We start from the raw sequence: 21,682 nt of genomic DNA on the forward strand, positions 1-21,682 counted from the left end.
AATTCTGCATTCAATTGGGTGTATCTTTCTCTTTCTCCCTTGCGTTTCACTTCCCTTCTCTCCTCAGCTATTTGTAAAGCTTCCTCAGACAGCCACTTTGCTTTCTTGCATTTCTTCTTCTTTTTCTTTGGGATGGTTTTAGTTGCTACTTCTTGTACAACGTTGAGAACCATCCATAGTTCTTCAGGCACTCTGTCAGATCTAATTCCTTAAATCTATTTGCCATGCTATTATTGACATCAAATTCCTCTAATTTTTATGGGAGCAATAAGAGTTTCCCAACTTGGACTCATGGTTAGAGAAGCCCACAGAATATTGGCTGGGATGGTGAAACTCACCAACCTGGTGCACAGAAGACTGCCAGAAGAGTTTCATGAATGCTGGGACTTTTGTAGAATCTGATAATTTCTGTATGCAAGACATATGATTCAACTATTTCTTCCTATTTTCTTTCTTTTTGCCTTTTAAATAAAATATTTACTCAAAAATGCCTCTAGTTTTCAAAAATAAGTCTGAGGAGATGACTATTCAAGGACACAGTTCCAAACCACTCAGAGGAGTGCTTAAAGTCAGTCATATTTCTTACTGTGTATATCTAAAATTGCACCTGGAAGTCATTTCAGTCATAACAGATCATAGCAAGTCTAGTTGTAATTAATAATTAATAATTAAAATTAAAATAATTATTAATAATTGATAAACAGTAGGGGTCGTGATGGGTTGGACACGACTTCGCACCTAACAACAACAAACAGTAGTAACAAAAATTGCAAATTGCAAGTAAAATGAGCTCATGCTTGAAATCACAAGCCAGGATATTCACCGGGGTCTGAAAGGGCTGTTTCTTGATTGTCCCATGTGTAGTCAGTGGCGAATCTGGGCTCATTGCCATACCATGTGTGCTACAGTCCATAGGCCATGACAACTGACAGTCTTCATCAACCACTTAAAAGCCAACAAATAAACCTTTTTGTTTATCTTTGTATGCTTTTTGTTTACAAAATGTCTGACAGTTGCTTCGAGAATTTATAAAATAAGCTGCTGCTCTTAATCTCTTCTCAGCTCCAGGAAAAACCTACTGGAAGCACATCTGTATGCAATTTAAAAAAAAACCTCCCAAAGATAGGAAAGTATTTGGTATGCAGCCTTATCTTTCCTGTTAGAATCCGGGCCTCTGGAAAGGAACACATGACACATGGGCGGGGGATTCCTACATTCCAGAGCACACTCCCAGCACAATCGCACTAGGCTGGAGGACAGCCACCGCCGCAGCAGCTATTCTTGTGAACTCTGAGGCCTCCAACCGCACTGCGGTATTTTAGGAAGGGACGTGTGTGTGTGTGTGCGCGCGTGTATTTGCTGAAACCATTTATTAAACCATAACTGAGTATTTTCAGAATGTTAACTTCCCAGTCAAAGCTAGAACATGAAGAGGCCTCTGTCAGCTCCCAAGATCTGAACAGCCATTCATTTAAAGACAGGCCATCCAGCTACACTTCCAGTTCAAGACCAGATTAGTTGCACGGATAAACCAGTTTGGTAACAATTCTCTGACAAAAGCAGTGATGACATGCTAAATGCAAGCGACTAATTACTACAAATGAAATGCTAAGTGCTGGCCATTGTGCCAAGCCTAGTCTCTCTGAAGGTTGTGCTGGCTGGCAGGGCGGGGCAGGAGGCAGTCCCCCCCTGAGCCTGCTTCTGCTTGTGCTCCCCCCACCCCATTCCCAGGCCTGTTTTGCAGCACGGGGAGATACGTTGCTTCTTCCTTGGGAGCAGCTCGTTGTGTTGCTCCCATAGCACCCATCATTATTCCCTGGGGTTCAGATACTTGAGAATTTCTTACTGTAGTTTTGGTCCAAATATATTTTAGGATTCGCTGAGTTAACCAACCCCCTCTTGCTATTCTGATCATGCAACTCAGTTTGCCCTTTCAGTAGAGCAGACAGAAATGAAAGGCTCTCTTTGTAAATGGAGCAAGTCAATCGGAAAGGATGTGCCTGGGTGCAGCAATAATAGACTGCTCTTTCCTGCGGAGGGGGGGGGGGGCTGACATCAGCAAGCCTGCTTTCTGCCAAAACGCAATCAGTGCTGGCTGGGGAGCTGCAAGCACAGCCAGCAAAGCAACACAGTGTGCATCCAAAGTTTCCACCTCATTACTGCAGATAGCAATTTGGCAACTTGCTTCTGTACAGCCAGACCTCTAAGACACGGTCATCCTTGGTCCGCAGCAAGGTCTGCCTCTGCGCACTACACGCATGGGTAATCAAAAGGAACGTGTGCTGTTTAAATGTAAAACATTTTAAATCCAGAGGCGCTCAGAGCTCAACACGGAACAACGGACAGAACAACAGACTTTGTTCTTGCGCAAAGACATCACTGCATTCCACGCATGACTGCTGGCTGCTTGGCCCAGTGCAGCATAGACCAGCCCCGCCTGTCGCAATCTGCACTGTGCTGATAAGGTCAAACACTACACAGAAAGTTCCAGGCTGAGGAGGGAAGCTGAATTAATTAGGTTGCTTTCTTAGGAGACAGAGCTTTGAGGACAGCCCAAAGTGCTGGGGGGGGGGGGGATAATTAAGAAGCCACATCTCTCATGTTGCCACGGTCACCTTGGAAGTAGCACAAATCTCCAGAATTAAAGTTAAAATCCTGTGAAATGGGTAACATCAGGGGAGATCAAAAGCAAAAGGAATCAAATGGTCGTTTTTACATTTTTAAGTTACAGTTTCCATTGGTGGTTTCAGCAGGATCTCAAGATGTGTGTGTGTGGGGGGGCGACAAATAGAGATTAAGGGCTCTGCTGCAAGTTTTTTAAATGGTCAGGTGATGCAATAACTAAATAACAGAATGCTCAGCATCCTATTGGGAACGTCAAGTGGTGCATAATTTTAGACACTGCAATGCAATGGCTGGTCAGGATGTCAGCAACATGATTCAAAAAGGAAAAACTGGTGCAAATGAGACAATTAAAATGGCACTATAATGCAAAGTCAAGACACTTTCATATCAGACCACTGTGGCACATTTATGTGGAAGGGGGGGGAACATGTACACTTGTCAATGGTGAAAAATTCAGCAGCAGCATCTGTTTTGAGGCATGGATGCAAACTGGAAAGCACTTGGACATCTGCTGCAAAACTGACACTCATATACTCTCTGCACAGGCTGGAGTACGTACTTGTCCTTCCTCATGTGGGAAAATTGTCATCCCTAATATAATCTGTTGCTTAATATTTGGTTGCCCACACTGTAGCACAAAATTCCTAGGGTTGGCTACTTGTGAAAGAAACCAACTGAAGACAAGTGCACTGCTATGTACCACTGTAACAAGAAAACCAGAAGAAGCACAAATCCTGCATCCCCAAACAGCCCAGAACTGCAGATATTTCTCTTTATGGATTCACAGACTCCTGGATTTGGTAGGGTCCTAAAGGTCATCTAGTCCAACCCCCTGCTCAATGTAGGATCAACTTAAAGCATCCAGAATAAGTCCCTGTCCAGCCGCTGCTTGAAGACCGCCAGCGAAGGGAAACTCACCACCTCCTTAGGCAGCCGATTCGACTATTGAACTACTCAACCTGTGAAAAAAATTCATGTCAAGATTTTTCTAAAAGCTGTAAGCTATTTAAAATATAACTGTCTTCAAAGGTCCAAAATTAATTTGGGGATTCTATATTATTGAGTCCAAATTCAGTTTGTAGAAAAGGGAGAAATAAGACTGACTTTCGGGGCTTTGAAAAAAAAATCTGTCTATGGAACTAATGCAGCATATCCCAAACCCACAGCAACCCTTAAGTCCAGTTCCAGATTTACCTGGAAGGCTTTCAAAATTTCAGGTTATGGCATTTTAGAAGTTCTTCCTAGAACTCAAAAACAAACTCTTGGCAAAGCATGGAACATCTGTTTGGATGCACCATAGCTTCAGCAGGAAGGAAGGTCAGCTTGTCTTGGAAACATTCTGCAGGACGCTAACAGAAAGAACACTCCCCTTTGTTCCTTTCAGACATTACCTTTAAACACTGCATTTTTGTGGCAATTTAAACAGTAGCTGATCAGAGATGCAACATGCAAATTTACCCAGGTGGAAGGAGTATTCATGTTCTTTGGACACAGGACAGTATGACAACCAAAGGAGCTGACCCATCACCATGAACGTTTACCCTTAATTCAACAACCAGATTATGGCAACCGTCTTCATCTGAGGGCTTGCATAATGACTTTGCTGCACTTTTCTGCACAGGATGGGATCAAAGAGAATCTTTGCAACTCATGGAACATTAGTACTCTTTAATGCAAAATATCCGACAGTACTTTTGATTATGTACAGGTTTCTAACACTCTTCCATTCCATACCAATCATGTCCATCCAGAGACTAGCAAGGACTGCATTTTACACGACAGTTTCTGAGAAAAATCAATTATTTTGGAATGTATGACCTGAAAAAAATGACTGCAAGTAATCTCTGAATTCCCAACCCTATCTTGGCATTATCTCACTATCATCATTGTGTTCCACTTGGAAAGCAGCTTACTTGATACAAGGATTAGAGAGGTTTTACAGTCTCTCCCAACATAAATTCTGTATTCTGTGACCTACTTAATTTCAATAAATTGAAAGAAACAGGAAGAAACACAACCACCCGTACAGTGGAGACAACACTGCAGCAACTGCAGTCCAATGTAATAAATGTCCCAGAAGCACTCAAGCAGTTGGTCATCAAAATAAATGAGTCTTGCACAGAATACTCTGCAATATGCTAGTAGACTGCATCAGCCCAGAGTTTGAAAAGGCAACCCACACAACACCTCATACAAAAACATCATGCTGCTTAAAAAGTCCTAATAAATGGTTAGAAAAGCACACTTACCACACACCATGCCTGGGTAAAGGGGATAGGATCTGAAATTCAAGACATTTAGAATCCCTCCCCCATTAGGAAGCCATAATGATTTGTCTGATATTGGGTTACTTTTTTGTAACGCACAAGCACACTCACAGAGAGCTTCAAAGAGATTCAGTGCAAATTTTTATCACTGTTGAAGGGGAGGGGGAGTAAATGGGAGGGGATGGATGTATTGTAACATGCATATTGTAAAATACCTGGACTCTGACTTTGCGAAATGATGACAACATGATGGAAGAAGGAAGACTCTAAAATGAAGGAGTACACTGAAATCATGTCTTATGAGCTGTGCACATATTCATTTAAGTGCAACTTTTGACAATGTGCAAATATTCCCCCTACTAACTTGCAAAAATGAAAGCAGTCAGCATCATTAAAAACATCACAAGAAATTACCATGTGAATAAGCTCACTGTAGCTACTCTTCCAAGTGCAGCCTCACAATGAACAAAACTCAAAAGTGTATTAATGTCTGGGATGCAAACACCATTCTAAGAGCCTGCTTGTGTAACTGCACATCAAGAATGAAGCAGAAGGTAGAAAAATATCTGTGTAGCGATGGTTGTTGGGAGAGCAAGATAATGAAGATGTCAGATACAGGCCTCATAAGAATTCACCACATCTGACAGCCACACTCCATGGTGCTTTGTATCAAAGAACACCATGTCTCTCTCTTTTGCCTCCTTCCTCAAGGAAATCCATATTTGCTGTGACATGGCTTAATACCATCTACATTATTCATTATGGAGAGTCGGTATGTCGCGACGCTTGATCTCTGGCCAACCAACAGAAGGCTGGACCCAACTGCATTTGGCAATCTCTCTTGCACCATCTGCAGTCTGCTCCACCCTGATACGGTGGAGCAGGTTCCAGATACTAGTGACAAGGCAAAAAGAGCATTATGACTGTCAGAAGAATGAAAAGGTTCCAGTTTAAAAACTACCAAACCACTCCTGAACAACGCACACAAAAATGGAACAACATAACACAATCTCCTAAGAGGCCAAAGAAACACAAGGTTTCGTTTCAATAGTTTTTTGGAAGATGATCCATTTTACACAATAAATGAAATCCTGAAATACAGACTTTTATTATTTTCATGTTTATAGACCCATATATTTTCAATTGGACTGCAACAAATAGGGAAACACTGCTGTAATTTCACCTGCCCAGTTTCCCTTTCACTCCATTCCATAGCTGAATTCATTTGTGGCTTCTTGCCAATGCTGCAGAAACAACCCCCCCCCCCAACAAGCCATTTGATAATTTCTCCCCTATGTTTATAAAATCAAAGCAATTTTTATAAGACAACTCGTTTGCTAGCCTTAACTAAAAATTTAGAACAAAAGAATTTAACATTCCCCCAAATAATAATTTCAGAATAAACAAGAGTGTAGAATCCTTTGCCCCACACCTATGAATAATATACCTTTAAAATGTACTGCATATCCCATATTAAGTGATCAGAATGCTCCCAGCACTATTTCCTATTTGTCTGAATTGCCGAAAGATTATCCCCCAAAAAACCCCTATCCAGAGCATATTAGAAACAGATCAATTTATATCCAGCTTGAAATAATAAAACCAGTATAGAATGTAATAATTACTACCACACATGACAAATATTCTATTAAGCATAAAAATGAATCAAATACAACTGCAGACTCTATTAAGCCATTGAAGTGTTAAAGCAAACAGCCTTTTGCTGTCAACAGAAGGATGAACATGATTAAAATAATGACAAATTTCACTAACCTATTTTATGCCCTTTATATAAATGGAGAATTGGAAAGATACCACAGGCTTAATAACTATTTTCAATGCAAAGAAAATGATTTATGATTAGGCAGCGTCCCAGGAAAAGGGACAGCAGTTTTGAAAAGAAGCAATGACTTGGCATTTTGAGCCAAAAGGCCTGTCGAAACATAGCCAAGTCCTATGGCTGGAAAAAGATTCCATTGTGTTTAGGGACTGGTAGCACTCTTTTTTAAATTTAAAAAATGCAACATGCTCACATTTCTTGCTAAGACAAGATAAATGGCTTACACACTGCTCATTCGATAGTTACCTGATTTACTGTCCATAGCTAATCTAGTTTAGCTGGGGCACCCTTCTGTCAAAAAACCACAGCAAAATCTCACATATGTCCCTCTGTTATGCTGTTATCACCTGACCTTAGAGTGGGCTGAGAAAATGAATGCTCAGGGAAGCCATTGCTGTAGAATGAAAGTTTACACTCGGGCTCTCAGTGGCTCTTCTGTGTCTTGTTTTCCTCTTTCCAGTCAGGTGGGAATGGACTCAGCCTGCCTCAGGCTGACATTTTCCCTGGCCCTTTTCTTGAAGGAGTAGAGGTCTTGGCTGTCAGTGTGTATTTGTCAAGCATACTGAAATCACTCCCTAAGGCTCTGAATGAAATTCCTGCAGCTGCCATGCAGGGCGGATCCTCCCCTTCTCTCTTCCTCCTCCCACATACAATGTTGACTCCAACATCTCATCCAAGGGCGGAAGGAACAACCACTCCATCAGAAGCAGGAAAGCAATGCCAGGACATCCACCCCCGCCCAGGTCTCCTCCATCTTCATCCTCTTATGCAGGCAAGCCTATTGAACTGAGATTTGCAATGGAGATGCTGCTGTTAAATACGTCTTTTCTATATTTTGAAAAGGAAAATGTGGAGCGGTGTGCCGGTGAGTATGTGAATGCCTGGCAAGTGTTATCAATGGCAGGTGGCCACATTAGCAACAGGGCAGGCACTCAGCATCACAACCTATTTCTAGAATAACTACCACCCCCTCTTCTGTACTCACAATCACTAATACACCATATTCAAATGCATGCAGCAAAATAAAGCAGGCACCTCAGAAACTAATCTGATTTATTCTAACACAAGGTTTCAGGAGTCAAGAGCTCACTTCATCATATGCATCATTATTCTAAGCCAGGATACCACGTACGTAAGATGCCTGCAGGTCTTCTGTTTTATTTTGCTGCCACAGACTAACACAAGCAGCTATCTCGAATTATGCTGCACAATAGTTACTGTTTGTTAAGGCTTTCTTTCTGAATAGAAAAAAAATGTGAAAATATAGTATAATAGCTAACTACCCACAAATCTTCCCCTGGCACTTATATGCATTCAATAATATTTTTAAAAGAACACTTCTTTTAAACACTTTTGTAAAACACTTGCTACAAGGTACTGTAGCTTCACTCTAAATTTGGCAGCAAGGACAAATAACAGATAATAAAGACAGGTATTTACAAAGATTCCCAGTGGGAGTCCTGAGCCTGGCACAACATCATTCCGGATAAGCAGAGTCATGATCAGGATGCATACTCATTTTGTCATTCATACATGAAGGTTGTTATTTGGCCAGGATTTAAGTGAGAACCAAGATTATATAGCAGTTAAGAGTGTCAGGTTAGGATCTGGGAGACATCAGTTTGAATCCCCATTCTGTTACTGGATGACCTTGGGCTGGACATACACTCTCAGCCTAACCTACCTCACAGGGCTATTGTGGGCATAAAAATGGTGGAAAGGAGAATGTCAGCAATGGGGGAAAAACAAATCCTACTGCCTCTTGTGATTTTAAAAATTCAACACAGTCTATTTATCATTTAGTGGTAAATCTAAACAAATGTATTGAATTTCCACATGCATTGATCTTGCATCTGGAGAAAAGGAAACAACAAACAGAAAGGCAGCTTGAAGCTAGGCACAATTACTCAGAAGCAAGTCCCATTTTACTCAAAGGAACTTACTCCCAAGCAAGTGTTCATTCAGGCCTGTGGTCCCAATCCTATGGATCAGGAACTCATTTCATCAAGTTCAATGGGACTTCCTCCCTAGCAGGTAAGATCCTGGCCATGCAACCCAATTTGATGCATAATTACACCAAAGAACACCACACTGCATGTTCTTTACTCCAACAGCCATACTAATTGGTTTCCCCATAAAAACAATGCGCACATTAAAACTACCCATATCATCTTAAAAATATGCCAAGCCCTTGGCAAAAACATTCTCAGCTCAGCATGATCGAGACAGGAAGGGAAGCTGTCTGGCCGCTGCCTGCCCCGGATAACAACTGGAAGGGCGGAGGGGACTGCGAACTGGATCCATAAGTGACAGGAGGACGCCTCATTTCCCGCTCCCCCATCCTCCGATTGCCTCACTAATGGCGCTTCGGAGGGAGGAGGGATCCACCAGGCGCAATCAATGGCCGCTAAATCGCCGTGGTCAGCACTGATAGCGTATGGTGAGGACTACGCCAAAGCAACCCCTAGACACCTGCCCCTTGCAGAGACGCCACCGCCTGGCCAGTCCACGGCTCGAGCCCCGTCTTGTCCTCTAGAGCGCCGCCGCCGCCGCCGCATCGGGAGCCGCAGACAGCCCAGGAAGGTCTCTCTCCATCACCTACCTGGGCGGGGACCAGAGCTGCGCTGCTGGCCGGCGCCTCGAGGGGGCGCTCTGAAGCGCCGCCTTCGCGCTCGCCTCACCCAGGCGCCCCTTCCCCGGCGCCGCGGCCTAAGAGGACCCCAGCCCCCGAGCCCCTTTGGGGGGCACCTCACCACGGAGCCCTCCCTCCGTCCCACCCGTCAGGCCGCATCCTCGCGCCCAGCCCCCCTGGCCCTCCTCACCGGGTCTGTCACGAAGGGCCCCCTTCGGCTCCCAGTCACCAAACGGCCGCACCTCTCCCCTTCAGACACCGACTGCCCGGCGCTCGCGCCAACGCCCCGTATTTATAAGGGCGGCAGGGGTGACGTCACCACTGCAGAGCCCAACGGCGGAGGCTCGGGAGCGGAAGAACGCGAAGCGGGACGAGGGGGCGGGGGAGGGGAAGAGCGGCCTCGCCCGACCGTTTGGATTGGCTCCTGCGGCTGCGGCTGCCCCCCCTCCGAAGGAAGACGGAAAAAGCCGAGGGGAGCCGACTGGTTCCGGAGGGAGCCGAGGGACGGCGGAGGCTACAGGGGTGCGCGTGCACGATTCCAGGTGCTAATTCCTTCGCCACCCTTTTCTCCTGGTGCCTCAAAGAGGCCAGTCCAACAAGCGGGCCTGATAAAAAAAATAGACCCCAATAGCACCTTTAAGACCAACAAAGTTTTATTCAAGGTATGAGCTTGTGAGTGCATGCACTCTGTGCATACCCTTGAAAGCTCCGGCCTTGAATAAATCTTGGTTGAGCTTAAAAGTGCTATTTTTGTTGTGCAACTTCAGACCAACAGGGCCACCAACTTGAATCTAACACTGATAAAGCTGCCCTGGGGGCCAGCGGCTGAGGGCAAGGGCGTGGTTCTCTCTGCTGCCCTCCCTGCCACACCATCTCTGGGGGAGGCAAGCTGGCCTGCCAAGCGCCTGCCAAGGGGGAGATCTGAATCCAGGGCCCTCCCTTTCCCCTCGGCACTGAGGGTCAGGTGATGCTTGGCTGTCCCTCCCAGACGCACATCCTTCCTGATGTAACTTACCCCCTAATAAAATAAGAATCCATCTGCCCCTGGCACCCTCACCTTTGACTGTACTGCAGGCAATTTTGGAATATGGATGGGGAATAGTTACACAATGGTGCTGCAGCAGGGTTGGGAAATTCTTGGAGACTCTTTTTGGGGGGAGGGAGCCAGAAGTGGGCAGGATTTGGGGCAGGGAGGGACCTCAGTGGAGGATAATGCCATGGAGGCCCCCCTCCCAAGCAGTCCTTTCCTCCAGGAGAACAGGTCTCTTTGGTCTGGAGATGACCTGTAATTCCAGGGATCTCCAGGCCCCACCTAGAGCCTGGCTTCCTCTACGAGTCTGCAGTAGGCGGAGTCAGTCACAAAATGGCTGCCACAGCTTACCTTCAAGTGCACAGTGAAGATCTGTTGGCAGCCATTGCCAAAGTAACATCAGCAGCCTTGCTGGGCAAGCCTTTGGGCACACCAACTTTCCAGGAGCACTTGGAGGCTCGAGGAATCCAGCATCACGGCACTAAATTGAGGACCCCTGCGATACAGAACTGTCTTCGCAATGGTGCCCAAAATAACTTTCTCCAATGCATGTTCCTGCTCCCACTACTTGTGTGTTTAAGCAGCACTCAAGGTGATTCTCTTTCAGAGCATTTTGAGGCTGCATAAAAAAAAAATTCAATTCAGATCAACAAAGCTACCCACTTGAATCTATTCAATTACGGAGACAGTGACAAGCTACATGGGCTGGCAGTAGGATTTTATTGTTCCAGCGGCTTTGCTGCTTCAGCTTTTAGCCTCAACGCTGCTTTAAATGTGGAGTTTTAACTTTTCATCCACACATATGTTCCACCACCACTCACCCCAAAATGCACAGGCTTGATTAGCACAGGAGGTTAGGAGATATTCCGACTCCTACCTAATGGTTAGAAACAGTACAGAAAACAGTGTTTATTTAAAAATCCTCTTATTCATACAAAGCTAATCAGCCAAGGCAGAGTCTGCTAGTTATTTATAGCCTGAGCGGCTACATACTTATTCAGAATTAAGTCTGACTGATATTGGTGAGACTTGCTCTTGAGAAAACATTGACAGGACTGCAAACGGCTGCTATGAGAGGAGTTGACTTAAAACAAATCCCATTACACTTAATGTGGTTTACTCCCAAGTATAGGTAAGGCCATAACTAGTCCTATGAGCTGAACAAAAAGCACTTTTAATTCATTCCAAAGGGGTATTGTAATAGTAAGGTACGAATTGAAACATATACAAAATAAAATCCTGGCCAACCTTTAAATCTTCCCCTTACCTCATTGCCCCCAGTGATGGCATATGTACCCAAGAGGTGCAAAATTCAGGCACTATTACCAAAAGCACTCTGGGTTATTTTGGTTTTTTCCAGATATGAAAAAAAATTTAAAGTGAGGAATCCTGTGACTCGCACTGCAGTATTATCAGGGAGACTGCAACAGGACCTGAATTCTCTGGGAAGAGCATGACTCAGAACATTCAAACCAGGACAGGACCTGCATGAAAATATCCCCCAAGCTGCATTGTGCTTGGCACGAAGTCAACACAGAACTCTGCAGCACTGTTTTAATACTGTTGAGCAGTGATCTTCAAATATTTCATGGGTAATTGAGGCTGGAACTCTAGGCAGTTATGCACACCTGAAGCCAAATAGATATAAGTTCATTTGCTTTAGAATTGGGCTGAAATAATCCAGGTAACAGGCATGCATAAAACAGAACTGCCAGCTGGCCAAAATAAGAGAAGGATGTACTTCTCTTCTCTAATTTTTCCACCATCAAGTATTGGGAGACTGAGAATGAGCTGAGCTGGCTCTGACCAGAGATCAGTATAGGTCGACTATGGCCAGTCAGAAGATTCCATGAGAAGCCCACAAACAGAGCATCCCAGGAAAATTATAAGGACTGAACAGACTATTATTTATATAGCTTCAGAGCATCACAAGGGATTTGGACACAGCGTGACTGGCAAGTGACTCCCTCAAATGACCTTTCCAACTCCATTCACCAGGGTAGGTTTGTGTCTTTTTCTTTAAAACAGGCTCAGCTCCGAAGGTCTGAACTGGCAAATTCAGGAAAGATAAAAGGAAGCACTTCTTCACACAAAATAAAGCTCACATTTTAATGTATCTTAAAAACAGCTTTCCTCAGCCAAGTATTTTCACAATACCCATGAATGTAGCAGACCAATACAAAAACTTAATTCAGTGTTTCCTGCTCAAGACTACCCACAAAGAGCTACAAGTACCGTGAGGGAGAAAGCAGCCACCCTTTCCCTTCCAGGCGGCAACAGTCTGTCCCGTGGCATCCACTCCATGGGGCATCCTTGACTGGACAGTGAATTATTTCATACATGCACCCTCAGCCATTTAGTCCCCTGATGTTGCCTAGATTTGAAATACAGGAAAAGGAAGACAATTTCCTCTTCTGTTTGCAGTAAAAACCTGAAGCAAAATGCAGCAGCTTCTCCAGGGTGGGCAAACTGTGGCTCTCCAGATATTCGTGATCTACAATTCCCATGAACCCTTGCTGGCGGGATCTCGTAGGAATTGTAGTCCCTGGACATTTGGAGAGCCACAGATTGGCCACCCCATATACCAACTAAGTAGAAAAATGGCACAACCAAATAAATCCCCAGAATATAGAATGTAGTTTCATTTAGGGAAATACCATGTCATTTTAACAAGGGGTGCTTTTTTAAAAGCATAAATCAATGATTATCCTTCTTAGAAATACTCCCATGAACTAACCCCTCCTGCTGCCTGGACTTAGAATGGATTGTGACAGCTTCCTCAGAACAAATAAGCCATTAAAAATGCTACCTGATTGCATGAACAATATTATGGAACTAGACTTTTAAGTTCTGATCTCAGTGTAAATACTAAGTAGGGTTGTGCACTTTGGTGCAGTTCGGCTGCCTTGGCGATCACCAAAACAGTGCGCAGGTCAGCACTATGGCGCACCAGTGCAACCCCTACTCTCTGCGGTGCTCGACGCCCCCAGCTTCGGTGATTGCTGAGGCAGCCAAACCATGCTGAAGCACACAACCCTAATACGAAGCTTGTGCAATTTCACAAGCTCTGTGGAGTCCTCTGGGGTAGTGAAAGGCATTCCACTGATTGTGGGTGTGTATGTGTGCGTACGAGCTGGCAATAATTACTAGTATCATGTCCTATCAATATCACGTTATGGAGAGCTGAGAGAATTAAATAGAATTAAATAGATACAAAATAATTTATGGAATTGTTACTAAGGTTGGAATCCTTGCAGGGCAGAAAACATCTGGAGATGGGCAAAAAGCTTCCCAGCTGATTGTATGTCCTCAATGAAAAACAAGTCTCTGGAAGACCATTCTTTGAACTTCTAGTCGAAGATGGGATGAGGAGAAGCCAAGTCATAACTTCCAGAAAGATGGCGGCAAAAACCCCTTCGGTAGAGGAATTTCCTTCCGCTGTAAACATTTCTGGGAGGGAGAGGAAAAGGCTGTTTAAAAACTGGAAACTCAGCTAGCTGGAAGAGAACACTCATTATAGAAGTCACCGTGATTTATGAAGAGGCAAGCAATGCATACAAGCCGGGGCAGGGTTTTTTGCCGCATTGCTCCACCACTCCACAAGTTGCAGCATGTAATACTGTCGACCAGATTCTCTGACAAGTGCCAAGCCATCTAGGATTAATTTGAACTGACAGCGGAAAAGCCAAATGATACAGTAAATGCAGGTGCTGCGATGAGGCATCAAAAGAAAAGGCTTTTGCATAACAGGACTGGAATGCTAATGGCTGGTGAGGACGACTTGATGCTAGAGTTAGCTTGGAACATTTTCTCAAGGGGCACACAAAGGCTAGGAGACATTTCTTCTTTAATTATGACATGATAGCTTGGAACTACACATCCCCGGTTTGGTAGGGCTGACAAGAAACCACAGGGCATTGCCCCCCCCCCTCCTTTTTTGAGTCCACAGACACCTCTGGAAATTTGACTCAGCGTGGTGGGCAGCCACAAAATGGCTGCCACAGGAAGCGGAGCCAGCCACAAAATGGCCATCTCAGCTTCAACATTCATATGTTGAAGATTGTTGTACTGTGGTGATAACTGCTGCCAAGGCAGTATTTTTAAAAACTGACATAGCCAATCCAATCTCCAGAGGCCAATCAGAAGCCTTGCTGGGCAGAAGTCCCACCAGACCTGGCACATTTGCTAAAAACACTTGGCAGGTGCCTGGAAAGGTGTGGGCGGACACCATGGCACCTACAGACACCATCCTGAGGACCCCAGCCATAACTGTAGCACCACACAGATGGACAAGTTTTTGCAGCTGGCTGGGCAGAAGAGGTTTGGGGGTTGGATGATCCTAGTGAATAATGTAGGTTGCTTTTAGAAGATCTGTTTTACAGACTGGTGCTGGGTACCTGCTGCTGCATTGTGGGCCTGCCTGGCCTCAACCAGGGCCAGAGCCTTCTCTGTCCTGGCCCCCACCTGGTGGAATGAGCTCCTGGAAGAGATCAGGGCCCTAAAACAGTTCCGCAGGGCCTGCAAAAGGGAGCTCTTCTGCCAGGCATTTGGTTGAGACCGAGCAAAACTAGCAGCATCCGCAGGGTCCCTGCTCCCTCCCTCCCAGAAATCCTTTCATGCATTCTGCCCCTGGACCTGTTACAGTTACCTCTGTTATACAGTTATTAATGTTAATATTACTGTTGTGGTTATCTACGTTATGGAAAAACTAAGTTCCTTGTATTGTTTTCTATGTTTTATGTAAACCGCCCTGAGCCTCAGGGGAGGGTAGTATATAAAAACAACAAATAAAATTTTGTGAAAAGGTTAAAAATGGGCAAAAAACCCCCTCTTTTTGCAAGGGAACAGACTCTGCAGTAGCTGACCCTGAAAATACCTACCACTTAACTACGTGCAAAGCAGTGCACAGAAAACACCACCTTAAAGAGAAGGGAGTATGTGTGTGTTGGGGGGGGACACCTTACCTCCAAGAACTGCTTGAATCTCATTAAGGATCCCATTTCTCCAGCACTGGTAATTGCTTCAATTCTGCAGAGAATGAGAGACATGGGCTTGCAGCCAACCACCACGTTTGCCAGCAAGTATTTAAAAGTGCCACACCAGACAGCTTGAACAATACTGAAGCCAGCAAGGAGATGCTGCAGCAGAAAAGGCCCAGGCTATTTCAGGGTGTATTAGCAGAACCAGCATTTAGTAAACAGCTGCACCGATCCACTCAAATACCTGGTTTAAGTTCTCAAGGTCCACAGCCCAGTTCTAGGCACTACAAAGAATGCTGTGGACAAGTTGGAAAGGATTCAAAATATGGAAATGAGGATGCTGAGGGATCTTGAGAACAAACCCTACAAGGGAAGGGATGCTGAATGTAGACATGAGAAGTTGGGGGTGGGGGAGACAGTATATAGGCTGTTCCCAAATGCCTGGTGGCATGGCTACAGCAGTGGTCCTCCAATGGCCACATTTGGAATTCTGGTATCGCCTTTGGTTCAGCCACACAGTGTGCATTCTTGTGCTGGCCAAAATATACAGGGACCAAATTTCCAACTGTCAAACAGAAGTCATGCTGGGCAGAAGTGCTACCCAGCCTCATCCACTTCCTCTCCAGCAGGCGCCAGAAAGGATGGCAGCAAGTACCACATGAGGTAACCCTGGGATAGAATATGGGATTAGGGCCTGGGAGACCCAGCTTCCAACTCCCAATTTGCCATAGAAGCTAACTGGGTTACCTTGAACTAGTAGTCACCCTGAGGATGGTTACCAATCTTCATGGCAACGAAACGTCAGAGCTAAAATTACACTCTTGGGGTTCTTTTCTGAGTTCCTACTGAGTATGGGATATGATCAGGCCAAAGAAGTTGTTAAGCAGAGATTGACTGACATAGAACGCCAATAGGACCTAGCTAATATCCCATCTTTCATTATCAGTGAACCCAATAGATATTCATCTTTCCCTATGACATATTTGGCCAAGCTTGAAGTACCTAGTCATAGGAAGGCCTTCACTTTGGCACGCTGTGATGCCTTCCTTTTGGCTGTATTAGAAGGAAGATATAGGAAAATACCCTATATCTAAAGGAAATGTACCTGTGGCTTTGGACATGTAGAAACCATGGAACATGTTCTCCTTCAATGTCAATTTTATAATGACATTTGAATTAGTCTAATTCTTCCACTATTAGGCAGATTCCCAGGACGTTCAGGAGAATTTTACATTTCTCTGCTGCTTACAGATATAATGGTACAACCTATAGAGTTGCCAAGTTCTGCACAGCAGCAATCAAAATTCGTGATAGAATGGCCTGTTTCAAGTGAACTGGACAGCTATGTTTATCTACCTTATTATTATTCTATTTTGTGTTGTTATGTTTTAAGATGTTTTAATGGATCATAATAAAACTAACTGTAACACTAGTCACCCTCTCTCAGCAGAGCCTACCTCTCAGGATTGTTGTGAGGAGAAAATGGAGGAGAGCCACTTTGGGTAAAAACCGGGGCATAAATCAAATTAATAAATAGGCTGATTGCTTTCTAAGATTTAAGAGTATAGGAGAGGATACAGATTCCAATTAAGCGAAAATTCCAAGCTAAAATTCAAAAAAGGCAACTCTAGTGCCATCGTAGAAGAACTCCTCAGGGAGGAGTAAGGAATGGCGCTGTCAGGGAACCTTCTCTGAATTCCAGCAGACTGGCAGAATCCACAGCTACAGAGTCAATTCCTCCTGGACTCAAAACCACACTGCCGAACTGGGAAAAGTACTAAGGAGGGTGGCCAAGATGATTAGGGGGTGGAACACCTTCCCTAAGAGGAATGGCCAAAGATTCAGGACGTTTTCCGTTTTAAAAAGAGATGTCTAAGGGCAGGAGACGTGACAGAGGTTTATAAAGTTATACATAGGGTGGAGAGAGCTGTCAAAGAAATTTCTCTCTCAAAATACTAGAATTCGAGAACATCCAATGAAGTTGATGGGTAGTAGGTTCAGGAGAGAGAAAAATAAAAATTACTTAACATATAGATTAAATAAAATGTGGAATTCATTGCCAGAGGGTACAATGATGGTCACAGGAGTGAATATCTTTAAAAGGAGATCAGAGAGATTCATGGAGGATAAGCCTATCAATGGCTACCAGCCACGGTGGCTGAAATGAATCCTAATCCTCTGAAGCCCAGAGCCCGGAGGCAACATCAGGGGAATGCCTCAGCCTGTTGCAGATATTCCAGAGGAACTGGTTGACCACTGTGTAAGACAGGAGGCTGGACTAGAGGGACCCCTGATCCAGCAGGACTCTCCTTATGTTCTGATGAAGGCCTCAGCCTCTGTGCCCTGCTGCTGGCCTTCCAGAGGAATTAACTGGTCACTGCATGAGACAGGATGCTGGACTAGATGGACCACAGGTCTGATCCAGCAGGTCTCTTCTTACATTCTTATGACTTCAGCTGTCCTAATAAGAAAGTGACAAGTGTAAGCAATAGTACCTGACTCGGCATACCTGCCAGGTGATACGTAGACCAGGAGGTTGTACCTAAGCCAACTACAAAAGGAGGTACATAACAATTGGTCTTTACTGGAGACCTAGAGCTGCTAGGAGCTACTGTCACTGTAAGATATGTCCAGGTACTGAAGGGACACGAGAAACCTTCATGTATGTTGCAGTTTGTTTTCTTTTCTGCAGTTAAAATATATTTACCACAGTGCTTTGCCTTGTTGAGCTTCCTTTGACCACACAAATCTCTAAAAAAGAACCCCCCCCCTCAGGCAAAGAATGCCTCTGGCCCAGCCCCACCTAGGGAGACCCACCAAATCATTTTCCTTTGAGCAGTAAAGGAAAGGCGGGACCGATGAGCACCGTTCAATTTCCGTAATTCTGTAGAACTCAGCATCCTTATCCTCACTGCAGCTATCAGTTGAAGAAAATCTAATGTTTCACTCTCTCAGAGGGCAGAAGAAGGCCAAGTAGAATTATACGAGGCCTTCAGTATCTTTTCCCCTCCCTGTGGCGTGAAGAAATAAAACACATATATGAATGTGCCCAGTCGGGTCACCCAATCTAGCTATTTACAGGAAACAACATGGATTATCCTGGCACTTTTAGAACAGAAGCGGAGAACTACAGCTGCTGGTACCATTTGTGGCAGCACAGGGCCCATCTCTTACCAGCTAGAGAGCCGGTGGTTGCGGAACAGCTGGCACCACCCCCATTCCAGTCTTATTTCCCTTTGCATACCGTGCCCTCTGGAAGCCTCATAGACTGACGTTTCATGACACTGCGGCTTACTTTGGGAGGCAAGTAGGATCTGAGCAGGAGGATAAACTATCCCAGTCCAACTTGGAAGATTCTTCAGAAATCTTCAAGACACAAACGTGGCCTATCTGTTGCAGTCCCCAAGCATGACCTTCCTTCAACACCACAGGCACATGTGGTGAGAGAATGTCCCTCCAGATCTGAAAAGGAGGAAGTGCTCCCTGTCCCAGTCCCACAAGCAGAAGGCTCCTGGCATTATCAGCAACTCATTGCCTTGTACCTTGGGAAATACTCTTCTCTGATAAGAAGCATCATCTTCCAAAACTGCATCTGGTACTGCTTCATGAGAGCATTCCCACAGACCTGCATAGCAAAAAAACAAAACAAAAAAACAAACAAACTCGAAACACGTGTCATTCAGGGTGTAAGCTTTCATGTGTATGCACACTTTGTCAGAAACTAGGAGGACGACAGACACAGTCGCAAGGATTTCCCAGAATATCACATTTGCAAATGCAGATGTTGCTTTTAGTGGTTATCTCTTTGTATTTGGGTTCGTGCTTCTGTTCCCTTGGGTACTGCAGGCACACTCATGGCTAGAAGCAGGCTGTGGCTGCTTATGCGTATATGGCCACGAATGGGATTCTGCTGGTAAAAATGGGTGGCAGTTATGGGATATGGGACATGCAGACTGGGAAGAGGATGCACACAAAAAAAGTAACAGTCTTACAGGGCAGGTCAAGATGGTCTCATGGGGCAAAACCAGCATTTGCACGCAGAGATCTTGTTCAGGCCACTAGAAGGCCTCACAAATCAACACCGCAAGATTGATCTACCTCAAGGCAAATGCTTCATGTTGCCTAACAGGCCAACTGCTTGCGTGTTTTTCTTCTTAGGTAACCAGAAGAATCACACACACATGCTGAAAGAACCTCATCAGCCTGCTTTGACAAAGTACACAACATGGGAATTTCACCACCCCAGAGGGCAGAAATGGTAAACAAGCATGAAAGGGAATAGTAACTGGATTCAAAGGGCTCCCAGATATTCATAGTTAACATTCCCCTTTTAAAAGGAAGCTGACGAGTGGGTGATTGGAATTTACCTCCAAGAAGTCAAACAGAATCGTGGCTGTCACATCTGCCAGCGGCTCCATGTTCAGCAATTGTGCCAGCCAGCACCAGGCATGGTTCAGTCCATGAGGGTGACTCTGAAGAACAAGACGCATCACTAGAAACCCAACCATTTGTCTTAGAAGTAGGAGCCTACAAACCACTGCAGTCTTTACACTGTATCTGCTCCTCCTCCTCCAAAGTAAAGACAACCAATCGCCTTTCTGCTGGCAGAGAGCCAGTTTGGTGTAGTGGTTAGGAGTGCAGACTTCTAATCTGGCATGCCAGGTTCGATTCTGCACTCCCCCACATGCAGCCAGCTGGGTGACCTTGGGCTCCCCACGGCACTGATAAAACTGTTCTGACTGAGCAGTGATATCAGGGCTCTCTCAGCCTCACCCACCCCACAGGGTGTCTGTTGTGGGGAGAGGAATGGGAAGGCGACTGTAAGCCGCTTTGAGCCAGTGTTGTTGCAGTGGGGCACAATGCCTCGCTGATTCCCATGAACGCACGGGAGCGGGACATGCTGGGTTGTTCTGGGGTAAAGCGCATGCGCTTTACGTCAGGGATAGGAGGCCCGGCCGAGGTAAGTGCAGCGGCGCAGGCGGGGGAGGTGGGGAGGGGCCGGGGGGCAGAGGGGCACCCCTGCCAGCTCCATGCCGCCATGGAACCCGCGGGGGTGATCAGTGTTCCACCGCTGCCAATTATGTACAGCGCCGGGCCGCCGCAGCCCTGGCTTACCCGGAAGCTCCGGAAGATCCCGCCTTCGCTTAATGTAGGTCTTCCGGAGCCCGGGGCATTCTTGGTGATTTTAGCCGAAGCGCTGCTGCCGCGAGTGCGGGCCTCATGGCCGTGCCTAATGGGCCATTCAGAGGCAGCCTGTGAGAATCCCCAGGTGTTCTACCATGATTTTATTCTGTTTCCATGATTTGATTCTGTTGCCTGCTAAGGTGTTGCTTTGACTTGTCTTGCCCTGATGAAACACAGATGCTTTGGTTTGACACCCAAGGTCGTTTCCTGCTACAATGTTTTATGACTCCCCATCCTGCCTCCACATTCTGCCCCCTCCCTTTTGTCAGTATCCCCTAGTTCCCAGACCTGTTGTTTGGATGGCCAAATGGTTATCTCAAATGTTTCATAGAATCATAGAGTTGGAAGGGGCCATACAGGCCATCTAGTCCAACCCCCTGCTCAAGGCAGGATCAGCCCAAAGCATCCTAAAGCATCCAAGAAAAGTGTGTATCCAACCTTTGCTTGAAGACTGCCAGTTTTTACTCCTTTGAACTGTGCCTCGTTAGAATTCCTAGGGGAGGAGAAAGTGAACCCCTATATTGCCTGTGTTAAGCTTTGTACTTCAGTCCTGACACTGCTTCTGCTTTCATCTTTTTGAAATAAAGAAGTTTTCATTCTATGAGGCTACTTATTTAGAAATAGAAGTTTCTCACACACCAGCACCAGGACGCAACTTCAGGGGAAGGCCTTGGCCTCTATTGCCCTGACCACTGTGTGAGACAGGAACAACATAGACTGCTGGAAGGTTCCAATGAGGTTATCCTTATGTTCTTAGCTTGATCTATGATGAAGTGGATTTCAGAAGTACCTAAGGCCCCCCCCCCCCACACACACACACACACACCATTTCCCCAAATAGGATGCAGGCATGTCTTAGCCTTTCCCCCAAAATTATGGGATCGCAAAGTTGAGAATGCAGGTCATTTTGCAAATGTCTACCATGCAGACTATGGCAAGAAGCTGTACACACCCCCTGGCTGTTTCCATAAGGCCACCGAAGCTGAAGTATGGCTGCATACAGGCGGATCATGCCAGACATTCGCTTCAGGAAGTTATCCTGTGGCTCTACTTTTGAATCTTTAACTTGGTAACCCAGCATCCTGCATACCAGAAGAGAGACATTTGGTTAGCAGCACATCCAGA

General features: G+C 45.3%; 2 protein-coding genes across 11 annotated transcripts in view; both read right to left on the reverse strand.

The window, feature by feature from the left end:
- The window catches only part of SPTAN1 (spectrin alpha, non-erythrocytic 1), an 86,373-nt gene extending 76,644 nt beyond the window's left edge, over nt 1-9,729 (reverse strand). For 4 of the 9 annotated variants that reach the window (XM_077306466.1, XM_077306468.1, XM_077306462.1 and 1 more), the window contains exons 1-2: nt 9,555-9,623; nt 5,108-5,158 (exon numbers count right to left, since the gene is read on the reverse strand). In XM_077306466.1, coding sequence (XP_077162581.1) covers nt 5,108-5,140 — 33 coding nt within the window. In that variant the 5' untranslated portion in view covers nt 5,141-5,158; nt 9,555-9,623. Of the gene's footprint in view, nt 1-5,107; nt 5,159-9,554 lie in introns of all 9 variants that reach the window. The other 5 variants (XM_077306464.1, XM_077306461.1, XM_077306469.1 and 2 more) reach the window with 3 other exon arrangements.
- Nucleotides 9,730-12,489: 2,760 nt separating this feature from the next.
- Nucleotides 12,490-21,682, reverse strand: part of GLE1 (GLE1 RNA export mediator) — a 36,446-nt gene continuing 27,253 nt past the window's right edge. For both annotated transcript variants that reach the window (XM_077306470.1, XM_077306471.1), the window contains exons 12-16: nt 21,510-21,639; nt 19,741-19,845; nt 18,916-18,998; nt 15,359-15,422; nt 12,490-13,844 (exon numbers count right to left, since the gene is read on the reverse strand). In XM_077306470.1, coding sequence (XP_077162585.1) covers nt 13,776-13,844; nt 15,359-15,422; nt 18,916-18,998; nt 19,741-19,845; nt 21,510-21,639 — 451 coding nt within the window. In that variant the 3' untranslated portion in view covers nt 12,490-13,775. The remainder of the gene's footprint in view (nt 13,845-15,358; nt 15,423-18,915; nt 18,999-19,740; nt 19,846-21,509; nt 21,640-21,682) is intronic.

The sequence above is a fragment of the Paroedura picta genome, chromosome 12, assembly GCF_049243985.1.
Source record: "Paroedura picta isolate Pp20150507F chromosome 12, Ppicta_v3.0, whole genome shotgun sequence".
NCBI lineage: Eukaryota > Metazoa > Chordata > Lepidosauria > Squamata > Gekkonidae > Paroedura > Paroedura picta.